This window comes from Nematolebias whitei, chromosome 13, assembly GCF_014905685.2.
Source record: "Nematolebias whitei isolate Nwh7 chromosome 13, NemWhi1, whole genome shotgun sequence".
Taxonomy (NCBI): Eukaryota; Metazoa; Chordata; class Actinopteri; order Cyprinodontiformes; family Rivulidae; genus Nematolebias; species Nematolebias whitei.
This window is the reverse complement of record NC_056510.1, coordinates 7,501,412-7,509,663: the sequence shown is the minus strand read 5'-3', so window position 1 is coordinate 7,509,663 and position 8,252 is coordinate 7,501,412. Positions and strand designations below refer to the sequence as shown.

Genomic DNA, 8,252 nt, shown 5'->3' with positions numbered 1-8,252 from the left:
AAGTTTAACTGACCCAACAAGAACCGAGCCAACATGAACTGAGCCAATATGAGCTGAACCCACAATAACTAAACCCACAAGAATTGAGCCTACAAGAACCGAGCCAACATGAACTGAGCCAACAAGAACCGAGCCCACAAGAACTGCACTAATGAGAACTGAGCCAACAAGAACCAAACCAACAACTACTGAGCCAACAAGAGCTAAACCATCAAGAACTGAGTCAACAAAAAAGAACCGAGTCACCAAGAACTGAGCCGACAAGTCCTGGCTACAATTTAGCTGATTTTAGCATCTGTTTTGTTACTTTTAGCTACAGTTTTGCCAAATTTAGTCTGTTTTGCCACTGTTTTGGTAATCTGAAAACCTGTTTTGCTAATTTTGCTACAAGTTTACCAATTTTATCATTTGTTTGGGTACTTTTAGCTTCTGTTTATCCAATTTTAGCTTTTCTATTGCTTTTAGCTACATCTTTGCCAATCTCAGCATATATTTAGCTAATTTAGCTACATCTTTGATTATTTCAGCATCTGCTTTGCAATTTAACATTTTTTCCTCATCCGTTTAAAAATGTTTTACTACTATTGTGCCAATTTTAGAAACAATTCTTCGTGATTTGTTTCAACTGTTTTGCTCATTTTAGCAATTTTGAAATGTTGCTGCCACGAAATGTAAGGCACTTAAAGTGAAGTGGTTAAGACTTAACTGAAACTTCTTTGTTCCACAGAGAGGAAAGCATCATAACATTTACCAAAATAAAAGTGAGTACTTGTAGAAAAACTGATTTTATATCAAATATAATTTAATGTTCACCAGTAAAGCTACATAATTGATATGAAATTTAAAAACGACCCATTTTTCTGCAGCTTCTTTGAGCAGATCCAACAACAAACGCTGAAAACAAACACCCCCGCCGCCAACCCTAATCCAGATTTATAAAGTCCTGACCTCCTGCCCAGTTCATGGCTCGGCTGCTCAGACTCTGGTGTATAAACGTCTCGTTTCTTCGGCACAACAGAACATCCAGGGCGGAAGGACCTCAGATTTTGATTTCCAATCATAAAAACAAACCCAGACTGAGGAGGAAACTGTAAAGATGCTTCTCTGTGTCGGAAATAAAGACCTGCAGACGACTTCCTGCCTCTACGGCAGAACCTTCCAGCCTCTACGGCACCAAACTTCTGTTTATTCACAAACGAACAGCAGGATTCCGCTCCAACAACATGCTCTCCAAGAACCAGCAGATTCTGAGCTTTCATTCGGCGTCTGGACGCCCAATTAGCAGGTAATCCTGGAGTCCATTCATGGACCGGGTTACACAACCAGCCTCTGGGGTTCTGTACTGACCGATCGTCCCTTCTTGATCAGAGGGGGTTTGGGGCGCCCGATGAGGGCAGCCCTCAGCCCCCTGCCCGTTAGCCTCCGCCCCGCCGTCCCGCTGCCGTCAGGGAACCAGGAGAGGAACCATCCTCCGGCGGCTGATCACGCAGGCAGATTACCCTCGAGGGTTCCCGTCTCCTCTCCTGAAGTCCGTCTTCATCGTCCAGAGAAAACCCCGAAGTCCCAGAGACGACCCGAACCGACAACAACACCAACAGGTTGAAGCAACCGGCTAATCTCCTCTAAACTCACACTCTGACCAGACTGAGCTTAATGATAATCCACAGCGTACTCAGAATAACTCAGTGCTTCATTAACGACTAATCTGAATATTTTCACTCACTGAACTAAACGTATGTGTGTCCAGAAAACACATCCTGGAGATTAAAATGTTTCTTTAAGAAAAACAACAAAAAAAACAAGCCTGTAGTTTTATTTTAAACTTACGATTTAGGATAAATTACGACATTTTAATGTTATTTCTCCTCATTTACGACTTAATCCGACTTTAACTCTGCCTCTGTTCTTAAATAACGTGTGCATTTGCATTTTTACTCCTAAAATATTTGTCTTTATCAGATTGATTTTATGCTGAGCGTTGAATAATCTAATAATCATGACAGGTTATTTTACGAGTTTCCTAAAGTGCAGACGGTGCGTTTAATGACTAAATGAAAAAATCTGAAAAAAGGACAGTTTCTTTTTAAACTTTAAAAATTCCGATAAACGTTTATTTATTTATTTTACAAACTTATCGTTTCAAAGGAACTTTTCCAGGATTGTGGAGTTCCTGTCAAAGAACCACAGGAACTAAACCACATTAGACCCAGAAGGATCCAGAACTGAACCCCCCGCTGGGCTTCTTTAATCCTCTCAGTCAAAGTTTAAATGATACAAATGTGTCCTCAAAGGTCAACACTGTCCTCCACCAGATCTGCTGGCCTCATCAGGAGCTCCAGGACCCATATCATACATATGTTTATTAATTTTTTATACTTTAAAATGTTTTGTTCAAGCTCTTATTTTGAAAGTCTATAAACCACGTTGTCCTGTTTTGGTCTGTTGTCCTCGTCTTCTGGTGGACTGGAGGGTACAGAATGCTGCTGCACGCCTTTTAACTGGACCACGAAGGTTTGACCACATTTCTCCAGTTTTAGCTTCCCTGCACTGGCTGGCCGAACATTTTAGAATTTTAAATTTATTTTATTTGCTTTTAAAGCTCTAAATGGACTTGCCCCACACTATCCGTCCGAGTTGCTACACCCTCTCGATCCCTCAAGTCATGTGATCAGCTGCTCCTGAGTGTGCTGAAGACTAAGAAAATTTAATAAAATGTAATGATTTTAATCGTTTGTTATTATCTGACTGCATGATTGTTTTATTGTGTACAGCACTTTGGTCCTGTGGTTTAAAGTGCTCTAAAAATAAAGCTGGCAAAAAGAGCAAAACGAGGTAAAAATATCAATATTGTGTCAACGTTTAATGTTAGACTTTACATTTTAGTTTGAAGCAGCGAAAAAAAGTAAAAAAAATAAAATAATAAAATCCTAAATTCTTATAAAACAGCTAAAATGTGCCAGAGAGCCGAAAGCAGCTCAGGTTTTGCTTCTTTGACCTCAATTGTGTTAAAATCTCTTGGAACAAAATGTTTTTAGACAAACTGACTTTAGTTAGTTAATTTTTTTCACCGTTATGTTTTAATTTAGTTGATCACAAAAATAAAAATATTATATTTGAATGATTTTAGACCATCATTATATTTTAGCTCCATGCTGCAGTACTGAAAGTGACCACTAGATGTCAGTGATGGACCAACGCTGAACCCTCCTGCTGCCATCGGGTCACTGTTGGTTTGTGGGTCATTTTGATCCAAGGGCAGCAGGAGGATTGAATATTAGGGTTGAAAACGTTTAAATTAACTCAAAGTAAGAGCAGAATCCAGCTGAGGAGAGACGACTGGTCCTTCAGCTCGTTCTGATCCGATTATTAAACTGTTTGAGTCCAACAGAACCGGGCTGTTCAGAACAGCAGCGCCCAAACGTCTCAGCTGTGGACCTACAAATAAAAGCGAACGATGGACGGTTGAAGTAAACAATGTTTTAACAAGAAGTCTCATAAATGAGATTATTTTGATAAATTTGTGACGTTTTGTTTCTTTAAAACAGCTAAAACTTCGTGCTGGTGTTTCATGACCCGGCTTTAGGACCCAGGTTTACAACCCGACCCGGATCCCACAGGATCAGAGCACAAAGCTTTATTTACTGTTTAGTTTTTAAAGTTTTAAAGGAAAAACTAAAAGTTAAACTCATTATTTATGGCAGCAGCACTAAAACAAGAATATAATCTGAGACAGATTTTAGCTCTTAATCCTGAGTAAATATGGCCGCCCTGTCCTTCCTGTCTCGGTCTACATCCTGGTCTCTGTGAGGTCAGGACCTTCAGGACCGCCTGTCTCGGCTGCTGCTGGTTCCCGACCCGTTTACCTCTTTCTGCTGCCGCTCCAGCTCCTTCATCCGGATCTCCCGGGCCTCTGCTCGGGCCGCCCTCTTCGCTGCTAGCCTGGCCTCGGCCTGAGCGGAACCAGAAACAAAAACAAAAGGAGACGTTAGTCGGGTCGAACCGGGCCATGTTTATAAACACAGACAGAACCGTGAAGTGGGTTCCTCGACAGACCTGCTGTCATGTTTCCCTCTGTTACAGAAAAACTGGACTTGGTCCAGGTGAGCGGACAGGGTTCGATTTTCTAAATCTGACCAACTTTTCTCCACTCGGGTCAAACCGGGCCTTCTCATTGTAAGAACCTCTGTCGCAGTGTGTGTGTGTGTGTGTGTGTCAGGGTGTAATCATTTCCTTCCTCTAAATTTGTGGCGTGGCAGCAGAACTTGTGGCTCGAGGCGCGGTGACTCTTAACCCCACCCCGGTTCAGGAGTCAGGCACCACACGGGACATGAAGGTGTCCGGTCTGGGTTCTGAGCGTTCATGCAGGAAGTTCAAACAACTGATTTAATGTCGGTAATAAAATCTAAACTCTGAGCTCTGCTCAGGTTCTGGAGGAGTTCCTGAACCCGAACTGACACGGTTCCAACAATTAAAGTTTTACCTTGTTTTTAAAATAAAATTTAATTTCTAAAACATTTAAATCTAAACTCTCATCCAGAAAGTGTGGGAGACTCTGGAGATGATCTGAAGCGTTAACTCTCAGACGGTGCGTTCACTGTTCACGACAAGTTCAGGACATCACAGCATCTATTAGCACCGTGCACGACTGTATGTAAAGTTTATAAATCATAAATCCAAGCGTCCTTCAGTGCATAGCAGCCGAACAGTTCAAAGCTTTCAGCTCAGAGGACATCTGGGTGAAATTCAATTATATGTTATTAAAAGAGCACAAATATTTGCTTTTTTTAAATTATTTAATTTAACAGGAATGTGACAAAACAAACATGACGAGAGGTGAAAATGCAAATAAAAACATAAAGCTGAAGAACGGGTCAGACCGCTTTATTTCTTTGACGTTTCCTGCATTAATGATTAAAGTAAACCCGGCTGATGTCTGGTTGATAAATTTACAACTTCTTTGCAAACTTCACTCGATAAAGCTGCTCCGCTGAAAAATAAAGTAATCAATCAGCGGAGACTGGCTCCTTGATTCAATTCTGAGTTACGTACTTTAAAACGGACTTCTAGAAAGCTGGAAAGAAAATGACATTCCACTAATGTTGAATAATTTTACTTAACTTGGAGCGATAGCCTGCTAACTTATAAAAAAGCGCTCCATAAAGCTAGACCTTTATATTATTCATCAGTCATTCGGCTGAAGCGTTTAACTCTCAGACGGTGCGTTCACTGTTCACAACAAGTTCAGGACATCACAGTGTCTGCTAGCACCGTGCACGACTGTATGTAAAGTTTATAAATCATAAATCCAAGCGTCCTTCAGTGCATAGCAGCCGAACTGTTCAAAGTTTTCAGCTCAGAGGACATCTGGGAGAAATAAATTTAATTTTTTATGTTATTAAAAGAGCACAAATGTTTAAATTTAAAAGGAATGTGACAAAACAAACATGAGAGGTGAAAATGAAAATAAAAACATTTTAAAGCTGAAGAACGGGTCAGACCGCTTTATTTCTTTGACGTTTCCTGCATTAAAGATTAAAGTAAACCCGGCTGATGTGGACAGACGGTCCAAACCATCTGTCGATTCAGGAAATAAACGTTGTGCTGCGTCGATCTGAGCAGGAAGTGGTCACCAGCTGGAGCGAGGTTCTGACTCGGCGTTGAGCTGCATCAGTTTGGTGACACCAGCCACGCCCAGCCGCAGGGACACGTCTGACAGTAGCTAAAATAAACATTGCTCTGTAAAACAAAACCAGAAAACTGGTTCCAGCTCCGGATCCAGCAGCTGTAGAACCTCCGTCAGCAGCAGAACTTCTTTCGAACAATGAGGGTTCTGCTCAGCTCTCTGAGGGTCCACCACAGCATCTCAGTCAGGCTGAGGTTCTGGACACTGACTGGTCCTTTCTGACCCGTTCTGTTGTAGATCAGCTGCTGTGTTTGGGATCATGGTTCTGTTGGACCCAGTTTGGTCCAAACTTCAGCTGTTGGCCAGAGTGACTCTCTGACTCCAGAACCTTTTGGTCTACAGAGTTCCTGGTCCACTCAGTGACTGACAGGAGCCCAAACCATCAGCCTCCACCACTGTGTTGACAGCTCGGAGGAGCCGTTTACTGCAGTGCATTCTGGGTTAACATCTGTCCTCTGGTCTGGTTCTGGTCCAGAAATCTTGTGGTTCCTTCAGATGAAACTTTCTAAACCCAAGTGGTGCTGCCATGTTGTTTTTAGAGAGAAAAGATCATGACCATTGACCTTTAACCTGCTAACCGAGGCCTGTAGAGTCACTGCATGGTCTGACCTTCGGGGTAAAATCAGTCAGCTGTCTCAAATATTCTCCATGTGTGAATAATCTTTCTCAAGAACGATGGACTTCAGACAGTTTGGAAATGACCTTTGACCCTTCCCAGATTGACAGGAAGCTACAGCTGCTTCTCTGAGGTCATTGCTGATGTCTTTCCACCCTGGTGTTGTGCCAACACACACTTGTAAGCTCCAGATCAGGGGTGGTCTCGCATGATCAGCAGCTCCTGATCCTGGACCTGTGGACACTGCGAGGCTGGAACCAGTTTTTGTTTTGGTTCAACAGAACCCGACCCGGTGGAATCCGTTTGTTTTTCTTCACTTCTTTCAGATTTGAATCATTTTAGAGGTCGTTGTGATCGAGTCTGGTGAAGCCCTGGGATTAAAAGAGGGTGGAGTCGTTTCCTCCCGACTGTCCGGGTCGTTCATTCTGGTCTTCAGCTGCGTCAGCGCAGCTTTAGTAGACCGTGAACACTTAAGGACGCCTGATTCCTCTCTCCCTGTAACGATCAGCTCCACGCTGGAGAGCGTTCACTCAGAGCTCAGCGCGAGAGAAAAGTTCGGCCAGCGGCCTCCTCCAAACAACCGGCGCCACTCGAGACCGATTCCAGCTGTCAGTCTGGAGCAGAAACGAGAAAAGGTGTGAGCAGACGTGGAAACGACGAGTTCAACTCGGCCGAAAACATCCGATCCAGTCGCTGCTTTTTATTTTTATTAAAAGGAATCTGCATTTAACTTCTACAAACATTTAGCTTCCTTTCAAATTCAAGTTCAACACGTCTGCCATGATTTGCAGCGAACTACTTAAACAAGCTTGTTCTGCAGGAATTAGACACAGCCGACGGGGAAAAGGTGGGGTACACTTGAGGGCATGTCCCAGCCAATCACAGAGTCACTGCCCTAACATGTGACCTGCTTTTGTTTTGAAAAGCCAATCAGGTTTTTTCCCAAACTTCCTGTTTTGGGAGCAGCGTTCTGGTTAGAGGCGAGGTCACCCTCCTCATTCCTCTGAGCACGTTTCACCGGTTCCTCCTCCAGCAGATGCACCTAACTGGGCCAGAAGATGCTCAAGCATCCTCTGCGCCTCCTTCGCAGCTATTTATACCGACCCACATCGAATCCGGTTCAGTCAGAACCGCTCTGATTTAGCACCGTTTTAGACGGGCGGGCGGCCTCGTGAGAGAAAACGAGTCAGGCCGCCTCAGAAAATAAGACCCGGCGCGCTGAGCGACAGAATATTTAGTTCAAGAAGAAAACTGTAAAACGTGACGTAAAATAGAAACGGAGCCGACGACGTCTCGGAGACGAGTCAGAGCTTTGGGTTGGACGTTCATGCAACAAAACGTTCGGCTCGATGGGGAGCAGAGTGGGTTTTCTAACTTTGATGCGTTTTAAAATGTTGAACTTTATTTTACATAAAATTCCTAATTGAAATATATTATAAATTTTTTAAAAACATTTTTCTCTTTAAAAACCTGCTTCAGTTACTGGTTCTGTTAAATTACCGATAACTTTTAGCTACTGTCACATTTAGCTTTTAGCTATAGTCCTGCTACTTTTAGCTATTAGCTTCAGATAATCACATTTTAACTTTTAGCTCGTTTTACTATTTTTTAGCTGTATTTCTGCTACTTTTGACTTTTAGCTAGCCTACTGTTTTGATAATATTAGCTGTAGTTTAGCTTATTTTAGTTACAGTACACACTTTGCCACACTTGGCTTTAAGCTCATGTTTTGCTGTATTTTTCTTTTTTTAGCTGTAGTTTTACTATTTTGGACTTTTAGCTAGCATATTGTTTTGATAATGTTAGTTGTAGTTTTGCTAGTGTTAGTTTTTAGCAGAAGTTCGGCGACTTTAGGTTTTAGCTAGCCTACTGTTTCGATGATAGCTTAATTTTGCATGTTTGGATCATTTTAGCTACTGTACTGCCACTTTAGCTTTAAGCTTCTGTTTTGAT

General features: G+C 42.4%; 1 protein-coding gene across 1 annotated transcript in view; it reads right to left on the bottom strand.

The window, feature by feature from the left end:
* lrrfip1a (leucine rich repeat (in FLII) interacting protein 1a) overlaps positions 1-8,252 on the bottom strand; it is a 52,808-nt gene that overhangs the window by 28,017 nt on the left and 16,539 nt on the right. The window contains exon 2 of the mRNA XM_037686832.1: positions 3,864-3,950. Coding sequence (XP_037542760.1) covers positions 3,864-3,950 — 87 coding nt within the window. The remainder of the gene's footprint in view (positions 1-3,863; positions 3,951-8,252) is intronic.